At 36.0% G+C, this 23706-nt stretch overlaps 1 protein-coding gene across 3 annotated transcripts in view; it reads right to left on the minus strand.

The window, feature by feature from the left end:
• The window catches only part of RASA2 (RAS p21 protein activator 2), a 117381-nt gene that overhangs the window by 23668 nt on the left and 70007 nt on the right, over nt 1-23706 (minus strand). For all 3 annotated transcript variants that reach the window (XM_065943027.1, XM_065943026.1, XM_065943028.1), the window contains exons 8-17: nt 22592-22668; nt 20637-20738; nt 12132-12288; nt 9462-9610; nt 8708-8822; nt 8143-8217; nt 7579-7702; nt 4939-5045; nt 1058-1141; nt 521-598 (exon numbers count right to left, since the gene is read on the minus strand). In XM_065943027.1, coding sequence (XP_065799099.1) covers nt 521-598; nt 1058-1141; nt 4939-5045; nt 7579-7702; nt 8143-8217; nt 8708-8822; nt 9462-9610; nt 12132-12288; nt 20637-20738; nt 22592-22668 — 1068 coding nt within the window. The remainder of the gene's footprint in view (nt 1-520; nt 599-1057; nt 1142-4938; nt 5046-7578; nt 7703-8142; nt 8218-8707; nt 8823-9461; nt 9611-12131; nt 12289-20636; nt 20739-22591; nt 22669-23706) is intronic.

Genomic DNA, 23706 nt, shown 5'->3' on the forward strand with positions numbered 1-23706 from the left:
CAATTAAGTGCCCACTTTATACCAGGTACCATTAAGCCTTTCTCCCTAGACCAGAGATCCTCAATCAGAGGCAATTTTGTTCCTCAGGGGACTTTTGGCAGTGCTTACAGACAGACATTTTTAGTTGTAAAGACCGGGACTATGCTACTTGCATCTAATAGTAGAGGCCAGGCTGCTAAACACTTTATAATGCACAAAAAAGCCCCTCACAGTCAGGAATTACCCAACCAAATTGTCAACAGTGCTGCTGTTAATAAATCTTAACTCTAGATATTTATAATTTGTGTTACTAAAAACACTGGCAATAGTAGCTGTTGCTAAAATTTAGGTATTTCCATAGCTAGAAAACCAGTTATGTATGGAGGGAGAAAGGCAGAAAAAGATAGTCTTTTTATATTTGACAGATAGTTTAAATGTATTTTTCTAAACTGGGGATTGATTCCTAGGAACAATATAAAATGCTATTTCCCTAATGCTATTTAATAAGAAGTTAATATTTCCAGAGTAAAACAATCATTACCTTTTTAACTGCCATAATATATCCTTCTTCTTGAAACATTTTGAAAAATTCACACATGAATGTCTCTTTGAAACTTGACTAAAAAAAAAAAAACACACACACACAGAATTTATATATGTTAAGTAGAGAACTAAGAATACAGAATATAATGGGCTGTATTTTTAAGTTTAGGATTAGGGCCTAAAGGGGTTCAATCATATATTTCAAGAGAGTTATAGGGTTTGGAGCTGAAGATTTCTCTCAAGAGCTGCCGGATGATTATGGCACAAAAAGATAAAGACAAGATTCTTACATTTGTTAACTAGATTCTTTACCCCATCTTAGACACATTAGTTTAAACGAAACTGTCTTCTTTAACAGGTGACTAAGACAAGATGTTTAAAAGCCAACTATCCCATCTCTATCTCTATGTATATATAGTTTTTTGATTTTGCTTTGTTTTTAATTTGGAAGGGAGTGAGCAGTGAGGGAGCAGGGATCATAGGGTTTAACAACATTTACAAGTGTGAACACAAAGCAATACAAAGTAATACTCACCTTGCTTTTGGACAGACTCCCCCAGCTTCCCAAAGTCTGAATAGTTTTTGAGATGAGAGTTAATGTTCTGATTGTCTGTGGATCCTAAAGAACACAGAAAAGACAAAAAAAGTCTTGTTAGATTTTCAAGGAATAGAATTTGTGTAAAAAGTAGAACAGAGTGAATGGGCTACATTGCTCTAAAACAGTGACTCAAAAATGTTCATTCAAACCAGTTAAAACATAGCAAAAGATGGGCACAACTCACTGGACTAAGGAATTAAAAGACTAAAGAAGTCATATGTAATTGACAATCCCTCCTGAAGTAAATATATCTAATGACATGTTACTTTTGAAAATCATAATTTAATTAATATTATTTTTTAGGGAGGGGTACAGTATGGTTTTTCCAGCGGTCATGTATGGATGTGAGAGCTGGACTGTGAAGCAAGCTGAGCACCGAAAAACTTATGCTTATGAACTGTGGTGTTGGAGAAGACTCTTGAGAGTCCCTTGGACTGCAAGGAGATCCAGCCAGTCCATCCTAAAGGAGATCAGTCCTGAGTGTTCATTGGAAGGACTGATGCTGAAGCTGAAACTTCAGTACTTTGGCCACCTCATGCGAAGAGTTGACTCATTGGAAAAGACCCTGATGCTGGGAGGGACTGGGGGCAGGAGGAGAAGGGGACGACAGAGGATGAGATGGTTGGATGGCATCACTGACTCAAAGGACATGAGTGTGAGTAAACTCTGGGAGTTGGTGATAGACAGGGAGGCCTGGCGTGCTGCGATTCATGGGGTTGCAGAGTCGGACACAACTGAGCGACTGAACTGAACTGAACTGTATGGTAGATGGGACTACCTAAAAAAATTGTATTTACTTTTGGAATGTCAATGGCATCTACTTCTTTCTACTTTATGACTTAAAATGGTAATTTCCAAATTTTTTGTACTCAACCCACTTGTAAGCATATTCAATAATCTTATGGCTTCTGCAATCAATTGTTTTCACTACAGAAGCAAAGACCTAACTTCAGCTTAGGAAATGAGAAATCATTCAGTTCATGTAGGATTTTAGCAGAAAGTAACTATTTGAGTCTACAATCCAAGGTGTTTTTCAGGGCTGTCTGTAGAAAGAAGTAAATATAAATAAAACTGACCAAATAGTGTTCTCTAACAAATCTTTGCTGCTTTTTTTTTTTAAATTGAGGTATAATTTACATACTGTGAAATGAACAAATTTTAAATGTATATAGTCTGATGAGTTTTCACCCATCCATATATTTTGTATAACTAATTCATTTATCACTATATAAAACATCTTTTTTGTTCTGGAGATTCAGATAAACAATATCTGCCATCAAGACATATTCAAGAAAATTTAGATACAGAAATGCTTTAGTAAACTAAAGTGATTGACATTCCTTAATATTTTAGTATCATCACACTGAAAATAGACAGTGACTGTGAAGTGAAGAGATGGCTAAGGATGTAAGGCAATTCTGAAAAAGAAGGAATATCTGAGATATGATAGTTATGACACACTTATGAAACAGTTACACACCTTAATTATGGTTATTCAGAAAAGGTTTTAGCTACAACATCCGGGATTCCATTGTATCTATAAAAGGTCCCTCCAATTCTCTGCTTTTGAAGAATATATAATTCTCAACAATCTGCTAACAAGCTGAATTTGAAGTGAATTTCAACAAGACTTCCTGCTCAAGTTTGGGTAAAACTGCATTCATCTACTTATTCCTTAATCTTTTTCAATTGGATTTTCTTCTTTTCTCCTCTACTATAATTGGCTTCTCAAAATTCAAAGAACTTCTAAATGGCAGTTCTCCTCTTCAATCACTCTGTAACTTTCATTACTGGTCCTGACAATGTCATCACTCTCAGGTCACCCGGATTATTCCTTGCTCTCATTTTCTATAGTATGAACTGTCTGTACTGCTCAGCTGGTACTAATCAGGTGCTAGATTTATGTTTGCAGTTTTAGACTGTGTCTTATGTGTTTGCCTTATTTCCCCAATTAGAAGGAAAGGTTCATTTAAAAACAAGCAAAGTTATATGACAGTATGAAGCAGTCCTTCCGGCATACTGATTGGAAAGGTGACCTAAAATACAGAGTCTGTGATTAGAAGGATTTTACTGCAACCCATCTGTTACAGGGATGTGCAAATTCAAGCCTGAATACAAGGCAAGGTCACAAGTTCAGAGGTAGGAGTTCTGTTTATGTCCAGAATGATATCACGCTTTCGCTGCTCCAGAGCTCTGTACAGCTTCAGTAACAGAGCCACAGAAAAGACAGCCCTATAACGAAAGGACACTGGTCCACTGCAGCTACTCACAGATCATTTGTTCTTTGACAAGAAAAGGTGTGTTACTACCACAGCAGTGTGGTTTTTACTCAATTCTCAAGTTAAATGAGTGGCCAATGTGTAGTTGCGAAGAGGAGAGGTGGCCTTCAGAGTCAAGTTTAACTACAAAACCTATGTGTCTCCCCTACACTGTATTAGCAAGTTTCCTTAGGGGAAGGTGTGTCTTCCTCATCAATGCCTCTCCAGGGCTGAGCAGAGTATTGAATATACTGCAGGTGTTCACACACCTGACTGCTAAGAGGCAGTAAGGAACAGAAGTGAGCTCATAGTCTGGGAGGACTGAGTGGGTCAGAACTCTCATTTAATCCAGTTCAAACTGAGCGAGATCAAATCGTTAATATTTTAATTGTATGACACTAAAGAAGTTCTTGAATTGCGATTTTCTTATCTATAAAGGGGGCTTTCCTTGTGACTCAGCTGGTAAAAAATCCACCTGCAATGTGGGAGACCTAGGTTCGATCCCTGGGTTGGGAAGATCCCCTGGAGAAGGGAAAAGCTACTCACTCTAGTATTCTGGCCTGGAGAATTCCATGGACTGTATAGTCCATGGAGTCGCAAAGAGTCAAACATGACTAAGCAACTTTCACTTTATCTATAAATGAAGATTATAACAGAACCTACCTCATAAGGTTACTGGGAGAACTAAGTTAGAACATGTAAAGTACTTAGATCAAGGCATAGTGCAAAGCAAGCACTAAATAAATATTGGCTTTTATTATTACTACTTGCTACAAAAATCGGCAAAAAACCAATTAGATAAGATTATTAAATGTTTGGAATATAAAAGGCTACAGACTTAGCAAAAATATACTGTATGAGAAGGAAAAAGAAACAGCAAAAATAAGGAGTTTTAAATGTTAAGGATGGGGAACCTGGCGTGCTGCAATCCATGGGTCTGCAAAGAGCTGGACACGACTTAGCGACTAAACAACAACAAAATGTTAAGAAACATGTCAATCTACATGTTTCTGAATCTAGTGTAGATTCAGATTTAAGTAAATATGACTTTAGAACAAAAAGACTATAAGCCTTAAGTTTTAAATCTCATACATTTATAATATCTCAGGTGAATAAAAAGTAAATATGGAGACACCAAATTACATTCCCATGAAAGTTTCTATACCTTTCAGAAATGAGCCTCCTCAAAAATGCCTGTGAGATTTAAAGATAGCTGCAAGATTAAACCTACAACTAATGAAAGAAAAAAAAAGACAACCCTGTTGTAAAGAAATTTACAAATGTACACAACAGCAGAGGGAAAAGATGATGAACTCTCTTCCTACCCATCACCAAGCTGCAACCAGTACAAACATTTTATTACTCACTTGTATCTTTTAACAACAAAAATAATGGGACTTTCAGCCTTTTCTGAAAGAATGAAATGGCTAAGGAAAATAACCGGTTAAATTTAAGTACTGGTTATAAGAAAACACAGCCAAGTGCAACTGGCCTGTTATTTGTCTTTTCTTATTTTAATAAACAAAAATGGAACAAAGCTTTGAAAAGAACAACACTTACTGGATGATGAGGTCGCAAATGAAAAGTATGAGGTGATACTACTGCTACAGCAAAGAAACGAAGAAATACAAAGCTGCTCACTGCAGAATACTGAACATGAGGGTCATCTGCAGGAAAAAAATGGTGAAATGTCATGCACAAAACACTGAATTACAAAACGAAGATGACAAAAAGTATCGGAAAAAAGCATGCAAACTTAATAGGAGATAAATATAACCTGGCTAGTAAGAATTGAGTTGATGAAATGATAGTAATGGTTATGACCAAATTAAAGGGAAAAAATCCTATGACTAAAAAAATGAAACCTGAAAAAAAATAGTAAGAAATAACAAAGAAAATGAAAGGCAAAGCTGCTAGGTTGTGAGAAATACTTTAATTTGGAAAAATACCTCTTTCCTCATCTGTAAGAAGAGACTCCTGAAATTACAACAACAAAAATAAAAGTAGTATCTAATATTATCCAGTGGTAATACTGAATCCCCTAAGACTAGGACAGGAGATTGTTTTCAGTTTCAGGATATTGTTTCAGTTCTCCCTCAGAAATCTTGGTAATATCAAAGGTTGTATAACAAAAACAATTAGAAATCTTTACTTGTAAAAATCTGCCAATATGACCTATAAAAATGCAGATGAGCTGAAGACAACTTGTGGCTTTGATCACTCAGCTACAGCTTTTCTTTCAGACTGGAGTCAACACTTAACATAACAATCAATAAGATGGCAGAGAAGCAGGTGGTGAGGGAAACAATGTCTGCATTTGGTTTGAGTAACTCTTCTGAGCAACTCAGCGCGTAGCCACCAAGTCATTTACTGTGTAGTTCTTTATATAATAATATACTAATATACTTTATGGGCTTCCCTGGTGGCTCATTGGTAAAGAATTCACTTGCAATGCAGGAGACCTGGGTTTGATCCCTGGGTTGGGAAGATATCCCCTGAAGGAGGGCATGGCAACCCACTCCAGTACTCATGCCAGGAGAATCCCCAAGGACAGAGGAGCCTGGTGGGCTGCAGTCCATGGGGTCACAAAGAGTTGGACATGACTGAGTGACTAAGTACAATATACTTTATAGTAATATAATAACGTTTGCTTCAGTGACTGCTTCCTCCTCGCTCCCCACCCATCTTTCCAGGATAGTTAAGTACAAATGAGAAAATAATGCAAATACTTTATGAGAACAAAATTATCACTACTGGGGTCTACAGAGAATATGAAGACACATTAATATTTCAGGCCAACAAAGAGACAGTTAAGGAAATAAATTTATATTTATTAAAAAAATCATAAAATGTATTTTAGATTATCCATATAAACAAGAATTAAACAGCTAATGCACATTGAAGGTTAAAATCCCTGGGTAGACTACAGTGATTAGTAACACACTGGAGTGGGTTGGGCCCAGGTTTGAGACCCAGCATGACTGCCGGCCATGTCACAGGCCATTTGGCAAATCACTTGACTTCCCTAAACCTACATTTCATTAACTGATGAAGGAGAACATACCTGCCTCATGTGGTGGTGTGCAGGTGAGAGAGAGGAGCTAATTCAGGCTAGCTCTGTCCTGCTCACTAAGCCCTCAATAAGGTTATTATGGTCTAAAGCTCACTATTTAAAAATAAAATCTCAGCACTTCAGCCTTCTATATTTTAATGTCTCTGTCCCCCTCGCCCCCGATATTTGTTACAAAGTCTGGGTTTAGTATGCTTATTTCAAGTCAACTGTTTACAGCCTCACTGTAATTAGCAAAGACATCTAGGGCTGAATTTATCTACCTGTTAGGTAAAGAATTCAGGCTCACTTTAGCTTTAGATAATTTAGTGGAGGGGCAGATAACTGCAAATACCTGTGTGCACATGCACACTTGAAAAATATGATAAAGTAGCAAAATCTCTTCAGATGGTTACAGAAATAAACTTACAGTTTCACATAGCTGGGTAAGATAAGTCTTATCTGCCTTATCTCCTTTACCCTCCCCCCATTACAAGCAGATCAGGAAAGAGCCATAGTAAATAAGTTTATTTACTTATCAGAGATGCATATAAACAGAATAATTCCAAGTATTGACAACCAGAGGTAGCAACTATTAATTTTATGAAATGTTTCTAAGCAAAGCTTGGACACAGATGCTCTTGCAAAATTAAAGCAGGCCAGTTATTGATATATGTACCTCAAAATTCTAGGTATATTGCAACAGAGATGTTTCTAATGTCTAAAGTCATTTCTGTAAAACCCCTCACCAATAAAACCTTAGCATTCTCAAACTGTCAAATCTAGTCAGTTGTATGGAAGTAAAAATTCTCACTATTTTGAATGCATACAAGTGGAAAATACAGCTGGCACAAATGACAAAGGTGTTTTTATTTATCATATTTAATAGTCTTACAAGCACCCAGTATAAATGTTTACTTATATAATATGTAGTTTGAAATCTCTGCCTTTCTTAAAAACAGTGGTGATTTTGATTGGCATGTAAAAAGTTGCCATTAAATCATACATCTCATTAATAAGCTAGAACTATTTTTAATAACAAAAAAGACTGTACTTTAAACCTTAAACCTTTTACATAAACCAAATACATAAGTCTACAGAAAATCATACAGTAAAAGGAAGGGCATATTTTAGTAAAACAAGGCACTTACTAGGAAATCTTTGAGTAGCCATTTGCCTTAGAGAATAGAAGATATCACACATTACAGTGGGGCAGCTCATACTTGATTTGACAATTGTACTGAACAACTTGTCTACATAGTAGCGCAGATTCTCCTGCAGGGTTTAAAAAGGTGAAAATTAAGATTTTGACTTTTACACATCTTCAATACCCTTTATGGAAAAAAATGCAGTGAAAATGACATATACTAGTCTATTTAGTATTCTAAAGCTTTGCTTCCCTTCTCTAAATTCATTCATTGAAAAGACAATTTGCATCCTGACCTCATTTAATAACTTAGATTTAGACTAGTTAGATACAAGAGGTGAATGTATAGAAGAAAATTCACAGGAAGCAACAGAGAATAAAACGATACAAACAGAAATCAGGGAAAGAGCATTCTGAAAACTAGACAAAGGGAATGCTGCTAACAGTATGGGTATCATGTAAGTAAAAGCACTGCTTCCCTCCAAACAGCATTACTACAACGCAAGTGAGAGATAGACACACCATTAAGACCAATTTTAACACAGTTATAAAGATAGCAACGGCTTACCTTATTATTTTCTACATTATCTCCCTCTTTCAATTTAATAGGGTCAATTTCACAGGATTTTGAGGATTCACATATCTGGAAAATAGTTAAATTTTCATTTAATGCTCTTTTCTAATTAATTTGGAAAAATAAAAAATTCAGAGTGGCCAAAAAGTTTTTTTGGGTTTTCAATTAACAGCATAAGAAAACTTTCCAGCAAACCCAATAACTATTATTTTTCTGATCATACAAATTAATTATAAAAATTTAAACTGTAATCAAGTTTAAAACCCTCTTCCAGAGATAATATATACACCTAAAGAACTATATCAAAAAAACTTGCACATATTTGAAACTCTAGCTACAATAAATCCTGTAAGGAATAAATAATTATGTAGAGTACATTATAATGTGCATTCAATTAAAAATACATTAAAGGAAAAGTATATCATTTATTTTACTTTAGTGTTCAGCCTTATGTTTTCAGTAATGTATGAATGGATATGTCATTCATACCACCAGATCACTTGATGGAAGAGACACTATAATAATGACAAAATATTATTATCTGAGGCATATTCTGTACCTCATCTAGAATAGGTTTTAATGTTACTTTCAGGTAGTGCCCTCCCACTATTTTCATCATCTCATCCAGACATCGGGTAGCCAAGGAGTTTCCTCTAAAAATTGTGTTTGCATCTCTGAAATACAAACAGAAATAAGGTAAAACCAAGTGCAATAAACAAAGGCTGTAAAATCAATAACAAGGATTTGACTTTGATCATGTATACAATTTTAGTAATTTTTACCAACCATTTAAAAGTTTGCTACTCTAAGGATTTTCACACCTAGGAAAATCCCTTAACAAAAATATAAAAAAACAAGCTAAGAAGAAAAGCAACCTGTATTTGAACGACAAAAGTAGTGTGTGTCTCTAAAACAAGTGTTAGACTTGATAGGAACAGGAAGCCATCTGATTGCTTTTAATATCACATGTGCATATCAGGGTGATATATATATAATGGATAAGGGGAAAAAAACCTTCCATCCTGGTGTTTTATTTGTGACACGTGAACCATTACAACAACAAAGCAAAGCTTAGGAACAGGCAATTTTGACACTAAGTGGAAAAAAAAATCATTAATTGTTAACTTTACTGTTGGCGGACACTGCTTGTTAACTTAAAGAACTGCCTTTTATTACTTGCTATGTAGTCCTTTTAGACCTCTCTACAGAAAGGTTGGTCAATATAAAAGAACTGAGATTGTGAAAAATTTTGTTAAATTAAGGCCCAATTTCAGTGGTGCATAATTAACACTTTAACAAAAGAAAACTCTTACTGTGTTTCCTTCAAGTCTAATTCCGCCACTGCAGCGGCAAAAGGAACAAGTTTATCATGGTGGAGCAGCAGTCGTACAAGGGGCAAAACAGCATCATTTTTATCTCGACATATTTCACCCAAAATGTAAGCAGCTGAGGCAGATATTGGCTAGAATACAGAAAGATGAAAAACAAGCACAAATCAGAGAAGCATGATTAAATGTTCAATCACTATCCATTAAAAAGTAATTCAAATATGCTCATTAACTATAATAATCATATAGAATAATATTTAATTTTTAAACTTTTTTTAAAAAACCTTTTTATTTTGTATTGGGGTATAGCTGATTAACAAACAATGTTGTGATAGTGACAGGGGAATAGCAAAGGGACTCAGCCATACACATACATGTATCCATTCTCCCTCAAACTCCTCTCCCATCCAGGCTGGCACATAACATTGACCAAAATAATTTTCTAACTTTTTATCAGAGACAAAATTGGGAGCAGATATTGGTATAGAGTACTCTGGTTCAAATAAAACACACATAAACACACATACACATAGAGTATGTGCGTGTATATCTAGACACACATATCAGTTCAGTTCAGTTGCTCAGTTGTGTCCGACTCTGCAACCCCATGGACTGCAGCACACCAGGCCTCCCTGTCTATTACCAACTCCCGGAGTATACCCCAACTCATGTCCATTGAGTCGGTGATGCCATTCAACTATCTCATCCTCTGTCGTCCTGTTCTCCTCCTGCCTTCAATCAACTGACTCAATGAGTCAGTTCTTTGTAAAAGGTGGCCAAAGTATTGGAGTTTCAGTCCAATATAGTCCTTCCAATGAATACCCAGGACTGATCTCCTTTAGGATGGACTGGTTGGATCTCCCTGTTGTCCAAGGGACTCTCGAGAGTCTTCTCCAATACCACAGTTCAAAAGCATTGATTCTTTGGTGCTCAGCTTGCTTTATACATAGTCCAATTCTCATATCCATACAAGACTACTGGAAAAACCATACCTTTGAATAGATGGACCTTTGTTGGCAAAGTAATATCTCTGCTTTTTAATATGCTATCTAGGTTGGTCATAACTTTCCTTCCAAGGAGCAAGCATCTTTTAATATCATGGCTGTAGTCACCATCTGCAGTGATTTTGGAGCCTCCAAAAAATAAAGTCAGCCACTGTTTCCACTGTTTCCCCATCTATTTGCCATTAAGTGATGGGAACAGATGCCATGATCTTAGTTTTCTTAATGTTGACCTTTAAGCCAACTTTTTCACTCTCCTCTTTCACTTTCATCAAGAGGCTTTTTTTTAAGTTCTTCTTCACTTTCTGCTGGAAGGGTGGTGTCATCTGCATATCTGAGGTTATTGATATTTCTCCCGGCAATCTTGATTCCAGCTTGTGCTTCTTCCAGCCCAGCGTTTCTCATGATGTACTCTGCATATAAGTTAAATAAGCAGGGTGACAATATACAGCCTTGACATACTTCTTTTCCTACTTGGAACCAGTCTGTTGTTCCATGTCCAGTTCTAACTGTTGCTTCCTGACCTGCATACAGATTTCTCAAGAGGCAGGACAGGTGGTCTGGTATTCCCAACACTTACAAGAATTTTCCACAGCTTATTGTGATCCACACAGTCAAAGGCTTTGGCATAGTCAATAAACCAGAAGTAGATGTTTTTCTGGAACTCTCTTGCTTTTTCAATGATCCAGGGGATGTGGACAATTTGATCTCTGGTTCCTCTGCCTTTTCTAAAACCAGCTTGAACACCTGAAAGTTCATGGTTCATGTACTGTTGAAGCCTGGCTTGGAGAATTTTGAGCATTACTTTACTATCGTGTGAGATGAGTGCTATTGTGTGGTCGTTGGAACATTCTCTGGCATTGCCTTTCTTTGGGACTGGAATGAAAACTGACCCTTTTCCAGTCCTGCAGCCACTGCTGAGTTTTCCAAATTTGCTGGCATATTGAGTGCAGCACTTTCACAGCATCATCTATTAGGATTTAAAACAGCTCAACTGGAATTCCATCACCTGCACTAGCTTTGTTCGTAGTGATGCTTCCTAAGGCCCACTTGACTTCACATTCCTGGATGTCTGGCTCTAGATGAGTGATCATGCCATCATGATTATCTGGGTCATGAAGATCTTTTTTGTACAGTTCTTCTGTGTATTCTTGCCACCTCTTCTTAATATCTTCTGCTTCTGTTAGGTCCATACCATTTCTGTCCTTTATTGAGCCCATCTTTGCATGAAATGTTCCCTTGGTATCTCTAATTTTCTTGAAGAGATCTCTAATCCTTCCCATTCTATTGTTTTCCTCTATTTCTTTGCACTGATTGCTGAAGAAGGCTTTCTTATCTCACATATATATAGTTTTAATGAAATTTGATACTCTGAAATCTTTTCTTCATCATTTATAGAATTATTTTAGCCTTTTCATATTGGGCTTCACAGGAGGCTCAGCTGGTAAAGAATCTGCCTGCAATGTGGGAGACCTGGGTTTGTTCCCTGGTTTGGGAAGATCCCCTGGAGAATGGAATGGCTACCCACTCCAGTAATCTGGCCTGGAGAATTCCATGACCTCCCTATAGTCAAGTCCATGGGGTCACAAAGAGTTGGACACAACTGAGCGACTTTTACTTGACTATTAAGTAACACACAAGATTTTTAAAGTACCTGAACATCTGGTGATTTTAGCAGCAGTGTTTTCAAAGGACCATAGTACTCTGAAGGAAGCACATAGTCTTCTGTATAACATATATTTAAACGAAGGGACCCCAGGTCATCAGCTTTAGATGACTTGTTTCCATTGTCTCTTGGTTGTAGCAAGTACCTAAAGTAAAAGTACAATCAATTCTATGCAATGATAATGTGCATCAAAGCTAATGAGATAATTAAACAGCTAAGCTATAAAAAAAATTTTTTAAGTCAATATTTAATGTTAGGATTATTCATTAAGTAGCAGAGTATTAATTTTCAGAGGCTAAGTAGTGGCTGTGAAGAATACTAAAAATAGATTTTTATCCAGGAAACAAAAAAAGAATAGATAATACAAAAGTCAAGATCTCAAAAGGACTAAGAGTTTGATTAGCCTGCAGGTTAGGAAAAAAATTATAAAAGATTTAAAATCCAATTATTATCAAAAATAACTTTTTACTAACTAAATTTAAGAAAGATACATTTGGTTAAAATAGATAAGACAAACTATAAGAAGATGTAAGTGATCTCATTTTAAAGTGAATCCTATATTGTAAAAATTTGAACTTATTTTTTAAGAGTAAGTGGTTGGAGGTTTATAAAAAGTTTTTTATATTATTAAAGGATTAGCACTGCAACTATACTGAAAATGATTTCAGCTGCAAAAATCGGATTCATATGAATTTGTAGGACCAAAATGAGAAATCTAAGTTAATTTTAAAGACTGTCATGGAAATTTAAAAATTATACAAAAGTAAGAAGAGCAGAATACTGAACTTCCATGTACTCATCATCTAACATTACTGGTTATCAGTTCAAAGCCATTATTGTTTTAACCACATCTCTCCTCACTCCTCTCATCCCATTTATACATTATTTTAAAGCAATGTACAGGTGTTTTCTAATTTCATCTATAAATATTTCAGTATATGTAACTATATATATTAAAAACTTCTCAAATTTACCATTATCCAGTCAGTATTCAAATTCTCCCAAACTTACTGAACCGTTTTCTATAGTCTATTCAAATCCAAGTTCACAGATTGTAATTGGTTGATGTATTCAAACAATTAAAAAATCAGATAATTTATTTATAGAATTTTCCAGCCTTGGGACTATGTTAACTCTATCTCCATAGTATTATTTAACATATTCTTCTGTCTCCTCTTATTTCCTGTATACTGGAGTATACTGGATACTGGAGTATAACTAGGGGCTTGGTTAGATTGAGATTTGATATTCTGGTAGGAATACATTAATAGTATTGTGTATCTACACCAGGAGGCACTAATGTCACTGTTTTCTCCTTTTTGTGATATTTGCAATTATTGATGATCACTGCCAAGAGTCACTAATTTGCACAGGTTTCAAAATGATAACTATAATTCTATCATTCCTCCTTCAATCTTTAGCCAGAATGCTTTTAATAAAGAAGTCAGTAGTTCTGATATTTACTTCTGACATCTACCACTTATGTCCTCCCCTAATACACTAACTTGATTAAAAATAGAAGAGAGGTTTCAACAGAATACTAACTTTGAGAAAGATATGATAAAGATAAATGAGAACTAAAGAATTAACCAAGCAACATTTAAAAGATGAAGGAATGGTAATATAAGGAGAAGAAATTATATAGAAATTATAGCACTACCTACAAAAAAGGAATTCCTGTCTCAGAAAACCAAGCTTCAGAACTTCTACTCTCTGATTTGAGAAATAATGGTGTAAATAATTTGCCTATGGAAATAACTGGAAATAAGCCTGTTAGCAAAGATGACTCTGAAGTACCTCTAAGGGAAGTCTAGGTGGCCAATCCCCAGTCATCCTGACGTGGGCACCACTCTGGTCAATTTCCCACAGTGTGGTATGCATGTGTATATACACACACTACACACTGTAGTGTGGTATGTTCTGCACCTCTGAAAAGTGAGACACCTAGTTCAATCAGCACACCTAGAAGTGAATCCAAATCACAATGACGGAGCAGAGGCTAATATATTTAAAATAGGAGACCAATTACTAAATTTATGGAAAGAAATACGGCTGACACTCAAACAACATGGGTTTGAACTACACAATTCCTGGAATCAATCCCCCATGAATACAGAGACAAGACTGTAAGTAAGACTATATTGCAGTCGAGTGGCAAAGATACCTGTACTTTTTTGTGACTGATATATTTTATTATGGAAATGTTAATTCACAAAAGTAGGGAAAAGAATGATACTATTAGGAAGCAACACCCTCACCATCAACCCCATGCATTTATCACCTGGCTTAACTAGTATCACCATTTCCCACAGTGTTTCATCTAAATCTTTCCTTTCAACTAATACATTAAAAAAAATTTTTTTTTCATTTATTTTTATTAGTTAGAGGCTAATTACAATATTGTAGTGGTTTCAAGTAATACATTTTTTACCTGTTAATATATAGTTTTTTATGTTTGGTCAATACATTTTTTTACCTACTGGCAAGCTATTTGGAAAGCCAAATTATCTATCAGAAGGTGTATTGTGGTGAGTACAGGGACATAACACAGAGATTTATGGACTCTTAATCTCGCAGCTAAGACAACTTTGCCAAGGAAAGAACAATGCTTCTAGAACAGATTGCTCTTACCCCATGACTAGGCCTGAATGGGCAGTACTCACCCATGTCTGCCTCTTTGGGAGCCTTTTTTACTGTTCTAGATTAACTGCCCCTTCTATTCTAACTCCTGTTTTCCATATATGGTAGAATAAGATTACTTGTATTACAGTTAAAACCTGGTTCTGCCTCCCAGGGACTACACTTACCCACCCTAAACAATATCCCCACACTCTAGTCAGGTTTACAGACTCTGTTTTAGTTTGTTCTTTAGAAATTATCCTCAGAGTGTATTATTCCCTTATCTCCAAATTACTGGGAGAAGGAATGCCTTATTCCTCTGGTATTCTCATAAAACTACAAAATATCCGCAAAATAGGTCTACAGTCCTAACATGACACATTCTTTGCAGAGGGGTTCAGGCAGTGATATGCCAATTATTGACTTTTATGTATACACTGTTTTAGGGTGCTCAGGAACTCCAGAAGGGTTCTCTCCGGCCACTCTTTTTCAACTTGTCTCCTTGGGTTTCTTCGGCAGGAATGGGAAATTCCTATGGACAAAGTATTTCATCCATATCTACTGGAACAAAATATGGAGTTGCAAAATTGTCCCACCCATTCCTTGAAAAGATCTTTTTTTTTTAAATTTTTAATGAGAAGGGATCCCTCACTTGATTTTTTTTCAATAATATTAAAAGGGACACTCAAATATTTGCTGACAACTTAAAACAGACAATATTTCTGAGTCTTAAACATATTCAACAGCATTTAGGTGAAAAGTACTAACTTACTATAGTACACTGGTTAAGAGCACAAACTTTTGGTGTCAAAAGAATTTGGTCCAAATTCCAGCTCTGCAACCTTGGGCAAATTGCTCAATCTCTCTGTGCTTGTTTCCTTATCTGTTACATATGGGGTAAAAATAGTATCTAAATGACTAATCCTTATAAAAACCCTAAGGAGGTTATATAAGCGGAGCACTGAGAACAGTGCTTTGCACACAGTAAATGTGATTTATAAAACATTTATATACATATAACTGTTACCACTTAAAATATATTAAATAACTAAAGATGAAAAGTTATTTATATAATTATGTAAATGTGATTAGTTGTTTTAAAATATTGTTACAAAAAGCTCAATTTCGACCAGTTTTAAAATATTGTTACAAAAAGCTCAATTTCGACCATCTGAAGGATCCCTTGTGAATTAACCAATCTTGTATGAATCAGAGCTAAAGAGAAAAACCTCAAGATTTGTTACATCGAAGGTATCTGGTGTGTCTAAGGTCTAGGGATACAAAAAAAACTCAAGTATATTTTTCTTCAGTTTTTAAATGAACTCTCAGTTAGAAAGAATAAGGAACAGGAATTAAAAAGAAGTTATTAACTGAAAAGGGCACTCAGTTGCTCACATTTTTTTTTTTTTTTCAATTTATAGTTAGGCATAAAAGCAATTCTAATGATCTCAAGAGTCAGCCTCTTAAAAGAAAAAAAAAAGTCAGCATTTGAAAGTTTTAACAAGGTCTGTATAATTAAAATTGAGGTATGCAGACAAAGACTACCATTATTTGTGAATAATGCTGCCTAAGCTGGAAAATAACTGTTCAGAGGCAGCTTTTCCAATACTTGAATGTCACTTCTGGTTCCAGAAAGATAATCAGTGTCAATGGATTTTTACCAAAGACAGGTTCCAAAACTAGCAAATGAGAAAACCAATTCATCTTAAGTAAATATTAACCCAGTTTTAAATTTGTAGGAAGTGCTTATGTTGAAAAAAACCCCTCCGCCATGTGCTTTATTTCTATTCGAATTTTACTTTCAAAATTAAAAAATTGTAACATGAAAAGATCTTTGCATCAATTTTCTTTCTTTTTTTTTTTTTTTTAATTTTTCAGTGGGTTTTGTCATACATTGATATGAATCAGCCATAGAGTTACACGTATTCCCCATCCCGATCCCCCCTCCCACCTCCCTCTCCACCCGATTCCTCTGGGTCTTCCCAGCCCACCAGGCCCGAGCACTTGACTCATGCATCCCACCTGGGCTGGTGATCTGTTTCACCATAGATAATATACATGCTGTTCTTTCGAAACATCCCACCCTCACCTTCTCCCACAGAGTTCAAAAGTCTGTTCTGTACTTCTGTGTCTCTTTTTCTGTTTTGCATATAGGGTTATCATTACCATCTTTCTAAATTCCATATATATGTGTTAGTATGCTGTAATGTTCTTTATCTTTCTGGCTTACTTCACTCTGTATAATGGGCTCCAGTTTCATCCATCTCATTAGAACTGATTCAAATGAATTCTTTTTAACGGCTGAGTAATATTCCATGGTGTATATGTACCACATCTTCCTTATCCATTTGTCTGCTGATGGGCATCTAGGTTGCTTCCATGTCCTGGCTATTATAAACAGTGCTGCGATGAACACTGGGGTGCACGTGTCTCTTTCAGATCTGGATTCCTCAGTGTGTACGCCCAGAAGTGGTATTACTGGATCAATTTTCTTAATGTTTATTTTGGATCATCTAGGAGGAAATTATTGTACCAATATGTACAATCACACAAAGGTTTTGCACATATTAAGTTCTCTGACACCAGGTTACTGGTAAAATAAGACAGAACTATATTAGCCCTAAGGTTCTCTTCATTTATACCATTCCAAACCAGTGGAATACTGCTACCAAAGGAAAAAAAAAGATGCAAAAATTCTCTATGTATTGATGCAGAATAATGGTGATGACAGCAGCAATAACTATAATGATGAGTGTGAGAGATACCCATGGTCACAGCACTTATTTTATGTGAAACCAATTCATCCTCTAATGTTGGGAGGCAGGTATTAAGTGTACCATCCCCATTCCATAGCCAAAGAAAATAAAGGCATTCAGGTGGAACACCTGGTGTCTGGGATTACCCAGGTAGTTAATGACAGAGATGGGATTTGAACCACGGTAGTCTGGTTCTAGAGTCCATACTCTTAACCACTATAAGAAGTCAACAAACACTTAATGAAGTTCTACCAAACTGCTAAGTGAAAAAAAGGTATAGAACATGATACAACATGTGTTCATTCATGCAAAGAAGAGGAAAGATGGACATATCCATATTTGCCTATATTTACAGAAAATATTTCCAGGAACTCAAAACAGGGTTGCCTCAGAAAGGGTTAGCTGTGGGACAGGGGCAGGAGATAAGACCTTTATCTTCTGAACTGTGAACCATGTGAATGAGTTCTGTTATTTACATATGTGAAAGTTAAAACTAGCTAATAGCGACACTAACGAGCTAATCCTAACACTTTAACAGAAGTTTCCAAATAAAGAATACACACCATCACTAAGGAACTGAGTAGTTAACAAAGAAAATGGAAAATAACTGAATCATGTCACAATTTGAGAACAAAATTGGAACCACAAGAGATCAGTTTTCAGGGGACATCCCTGGTGGTCCAGTGGCTAAGACTCCATGTTCCCAATGCAGGAGGCCTGGGTTCCATACCTGGTCAGGGAACTAGAACCCACATGTCACAACCAAGATCCAGCCAAATAAATAAAAATAATTTAAAAAAATTTTTTAATCAGTTTTCAGGAAAAGACTCTAATAGTAAATGTTAAATAGAAATAATGTGGAAAGGGAAAGCAAACGAATATTTCTCAAATAATAGAATTCTATTACTGGTAATTATTCTCTTTCCTACTATTAAGATTAGAAAAAATATGCTTGAAATCCCAAAGGTAAAGCTTTTCTTGAGTTTTCATTTAGTCACTAACAACCCCACAAGGGGACGCTGCAGTTCTACAGCTGACAGAGGAGAATGTGTTTTAATTTGACTTAAAAGGAAATTGCATTCACATTTTTATATTTCCTCATGTATGGGGAAGTGTAAATGAATGAGCAGGATGTTTCTATTTCATGCTGTATAAATTTTAACACATACTTCTGGCAGGTTACCTTTAACATATTACTGGCAAAAAATAAATCTATAGAAATAAAATTAATTTGTTAGTGCTCATACATCCTGACTTGGTAGTTCGACAAACTGTTGCCAAATCTGGAGGGCCTGTTTGGAGAATCTTATTTAAAATACAGGCTATAATGGCACATTTCAAGTTCACTTGGAGGGGCCTTGGGAGGCACAACAATTTACATGTTATTTTGTACCAAGTAGCAAGCTATGGACTTCCCCAGTGGCTCAGTGGTTAAATCTGCAATGCAGGAGCCACAGAATCCCTAGGTCAGGAGATCCCCTGGAGGAGGGCATGGCAACCCACTCTAGTATTTTTGCCTGGAGAATCCCATGGACAGAGGAGCCTGGTGGGCTACAGTCCACAGGGTTGCACAGAGTTGGACACGAATGAAGCAACTTGTCACGCATGCACGCATTGTGTTATCACTTTAAAGACAATGAACTGAGTTCAGAAATTTTCATTTAAAAAATGTTTGCTGACTTTATGTAAGGTGGAAGAAGTCTGGCAGGAGGGAATGACAAGCCTCAAATGTTAATCAAAAAAAAATGACCAAGTTCCCCGCCCCCCCCCCCCATGGACACAGTTTGGAGAAGGAGATGGCAACCCACTCCAGTGTTCTTGCCTGGAGAATCCCAGGGATGGGGTCGCACAGAGTCAGACACGACTGAAGTGACTTAGCAGTAGTAGCAGCATGGACACATTTTGGAAGTTACAGCATATAAAACGCCATCATAAAGACTAATCTTAGATCTGCATTAGCAAGAGGTAAAAAATAAAATAAAAATTTTGAGACTACACAGACCAAAGTGAAGAATGCCTGATGGCACTCAGGAGAGGCAGGATCCTGCAGACAAATGAACTGCTGCCCACAGTAAGAAACATCGGAACACTTGGTTTCAAGTCCTCTTCCAGGCAGCTGAAACTGAGCACTAAAAAGGAGACTTACAGGGCAAATGAGAAAGGTGTGCTGTTTTATACTCAGCTGAAACCCAAGTTTAGCATGAGGGCTACTGGGCAGTCTACTGGAGGGGAGAGGACATACGCGCTTTTACGTGCTCTAGACAGGAAAACAACCAATAGTTTCACACTGATCTTGCCAAGGAAACCAACATCAGCTTAATGTCTGAACATTAATGTGAATTTAATGTCATTATAAGAAGTCAAGAAAAAGTTTAATATTGTAGCCAATACTGAGCCACCAGAACCTCTGAAAAGTTCATTAACTGAATCAGCTCAACATCTAGATCCCAGACATTAAGATAATAACACCAGAGTCACTCACAGTACATTTCAATAGGGTTTGGGGAAGAAAAATTACTGGTGAGATTTCATAACAGCTGAATCTCTACAATAAACCCTTTGCTTTCAAACATTCACAATTCCCATGCCTGTTAGTAAAGTTTCCAAACTACAGATGTTGATCTGTGATCAAACTTTCTCTCACAAGAGCAACTCTTACGTAATGTTCGAAAGGTTCTACATTTTTTCTTCAGAGTTAAGATTAAGTTTTTGAACAGGAAAATATTCCAGACAAGTCAGTTCTTTTATCTCAGTACCAGAGGGCAAGTCATAAAACAACAAAAAAAAATTGTACTTGTATTTCTGCAACAATAAATTATTGGCCAAATCAGTGTTAATGACTTTGGGCTTATCCATTCAAAACTTAAAATATGGGAGGCAGGAGCGGGGATCGGGACGGGGGACACATGTAAATCCATGGTTGATTCATGTCAATGTATGGCAAAAACCACTACAATACTGTAAAGTAATTAGCCTCCAACTAATAAAAATAAATGGAAAAAAATAAATTAATTAAAAAAAATTTTAAAATATGCTTAAAAGAACCATTTATTTGCATAGACAGTGCATGAAAGGGGTTGACCTACTGTGTAGTTCACTACAGTGTCTGTCTTCTTACCAGGCTTGATGAGAGGCATCATTTCTTAATACATTCACAGGAACCTTAATCTCACCAAGGAAAACATCTTGGACCAGGTTTCCATTGTTCCACAAGTCGATCCTGAAAATTTAAAAATTGGCTTGATTTTTTGCAAACAATGTGTAAGAGAACAAACATGACCAAACAGCTTCAAACTACTACATTTGTATTATAGCATTAATTTAAGGTTCTGAGTACTTCTGCCATAAGCATCTTTGCCACAGACATCTTTCCCTCAAGCATTTTTGCCACAAACATTTTCACCACATAACTAACTGGTTATAAGGCAATTCTGTTATAAAAAAGGTAAAATAAATAAATAAAAGAGAGACATTAAAAAAGACACAAACATAGAAAATAAAATTAAAATGACTTCATTGCAAAATACAAAATTTTAACACATTCAAAATGTATATAAATTCATGGCAATAATTCACGAATAACTGATTTTATTTTGTGGGCTGTACCTAAACACTTGTCTTCTAAGTCTTTTGTTCACAGTATTTGACACATTGTTTTTGTTTTTGCTTATTTGTCTCATTTGGCATTACACTTTTCTGCTAAAATTTTTTCCTTCGTTAAGAGAGGTATCTATTTCCAAACATGAGGATGCGTATTTGCTCCTGAGCTTTATACTGCATTGGGAAAGCCATCCACACTGTTGTTCGTTCCTGGCATAGTGTCCCATGTCTATTGACAGATGTTTCAAAGTTCTATGGGAAATGTGGGTTTAACCCTATGCCTCTGAGGCCCTCACATTCTCCTCCAATGTGGTGTGTTTCAAAATAAGAAACCAACTCCCGGGGCAAATCAGTGTCACCTGTCTGATCAATAAAGCTATCAATTATATCGATAACCAGAAGAAACACTAATGCAGTTCAACCAGTTGAAACCAAACTGTCAACCAGTTATTTTAATTTTCACAGCAAAGTTGACTTATCACCAATTAGTTATGTGGTGAAAATGTTTGTGGCAAAGATGTTTATGGTAAAGGTGCTTACGGCAAAGATGCTTATGGTGAAAGTACCAGACAAGTCATTTCACATGCTTAAAAATAAGAGACAGATGTTAGCACTGTCATACACCTCACTAGCTAAACTAAGAAAGCAGAATACTGCCGTAGTTTCACTTAAAAGTACAGAATGTAACTATCTTAAATAGTTTAAAAGAAAGTACTTAAGTTTCTTAGTTCCAAAATCTAGGTTTTATTTTAACCTGTAAAAATAAGAACTACAGAATTACATTTTTGAATTTGAGAAAAGAAACCAACACAAGACTACAGTTTCTTTCTCAAAACCAGTTAATATGTAAAGACAGGTGATTTTAAAAAATACATTACCTGATCATTCCAAACATGTGATTAATACACCCTTCAGATGAACACACTGTTAACACCACACCTATACATGCATTTACAAAACTTTCACCTCCCAAACAGCATAGATATTTAAGACCTAAGAAATAGCACAAACTTCAAACACATGCACCTGTTGGGTTATCTTACAAGACTTCTTACCTCACTGAAATTTCTGTTAGACAGCAGATATGTTAAGAAGAATAAAAAAATTATTTCTAAATTGGCTAGTATATAATTACTTTTCTATATATTCTTTGCATCCATTATGCTATGATTTAAATAGCAATTAAATTTGGGAAAAACTAAAAATATAAATAGGTAAAAATAAAATGGGTAAAAATTAGCTCATTTTTAAAATAAATACTCCTTGACTACTCCTGCAAAGAAATCAGATTTTGAGAAGATAATTTGGATTTAAACTAGAAGATAATTTAAATTTAAATGCACGTTCCTCTAAGTTTCACTGATGAGCTTGCTAAAGAGAATTCTGTTAAGCCTGAGTCACCTTTTTCAGTTAAATTTAGGATTTCTCTTTTGGCACAGAAAACAGCAATTCTGTAAAATCCAAGACACATACCTAATTTCCAGCTTTTCAATGTCCTCCTCTTCTACCTGGAACTGGGACTTTCTGGTGTAACTACTGGACCTCGTCACCTATAAACAAAAAATTTTAGTAAAAAAATTTTTATAATATCGTTTTCCTACACAAACTTTAAAAAACCATCCCTAAAGTGTTTGTGTTTATTATAAACAGAAGAAAATGCCTATGGAATATCTGACCCCGAATCTAAATACACAAACAGCTATGGAAGTAGCAGAGAGAGGTAAAGATAAGGTGGTAAATAAAACATCAAAATCAACTTTACCTCCACACCCCTCCTTACAGACTCAATATGTAGGAACACTGGGTTCTCTGGCTCATACGTATCTGTTGGTGACTCAGAGTAAAAGTGTTCTATTTCAGTGAAGCTGCATAAGCTAGGAACTGTTTGAAGACTTTCCCACATTTCTCAAGATAACAATGCCACCCTCACACTTCCTTCTCACATTTTTACTGAAAACATCAAGGCCATTGGCAGGAACTTCCTCAACTATTGTCCACCTGAACATGTCCATTCCCACAGAGGCCTGTTTACTGGATGACTTTTCTCATCCTTTTCTGAATCAAGAGGGTGAGATGATCCTCCTCTTTTCTGAGACAGCTCCACCTCCACATGGTATGCAGTAAACACGCAGTCAGCATTCGATCTATTTTAATTGCAGCTTTCTTGACCAGACTGTTCACCTCATTCAAGTCTAAAAAATATTCTCCCTTTAAATTATGGTCTTCCTATCTCTTTCCTTTCACAGACAAGTATCTCAAAACTGTTACCCATCCTTACAGCTTCCGCTTCCTCACCACCCACTCACTACAGTAACTCCTTATAATCTGGCTTCCTCATAGATCACCCTCCTAAAACCCCTCTCTTAATCATCAAGTCTGATGATGAAATTCTGAGTTTTCACCTTCCATGACCCCTTTATCTGAATGAGTGACCATACAAACATCCTCCATTTTCCCAGAGATATTCTTTTCTCTTGAGTTTACCCAGCACAATCCTGGCTACCTTCTGCTCTCCTTGCTTCTACCTCTGCCACTACTTCTTCCTCAGAACATACAAACATGGGTTTTCTCCAGGGTTTTATATCTTA

Source organism: Muntiacus reevesi, chromosome 8 (assembly GCF_963930625.1).
Source record: "Muntiacus reevesi chromosome 8, mMunRee1.1, whole genome shotgun sequence".
NCBI lineage: Eukaryota > Metazoa > Chordata > Mammalia > Artiodactyla > Cervidae > Muntiacus > Muntiacus reevesi.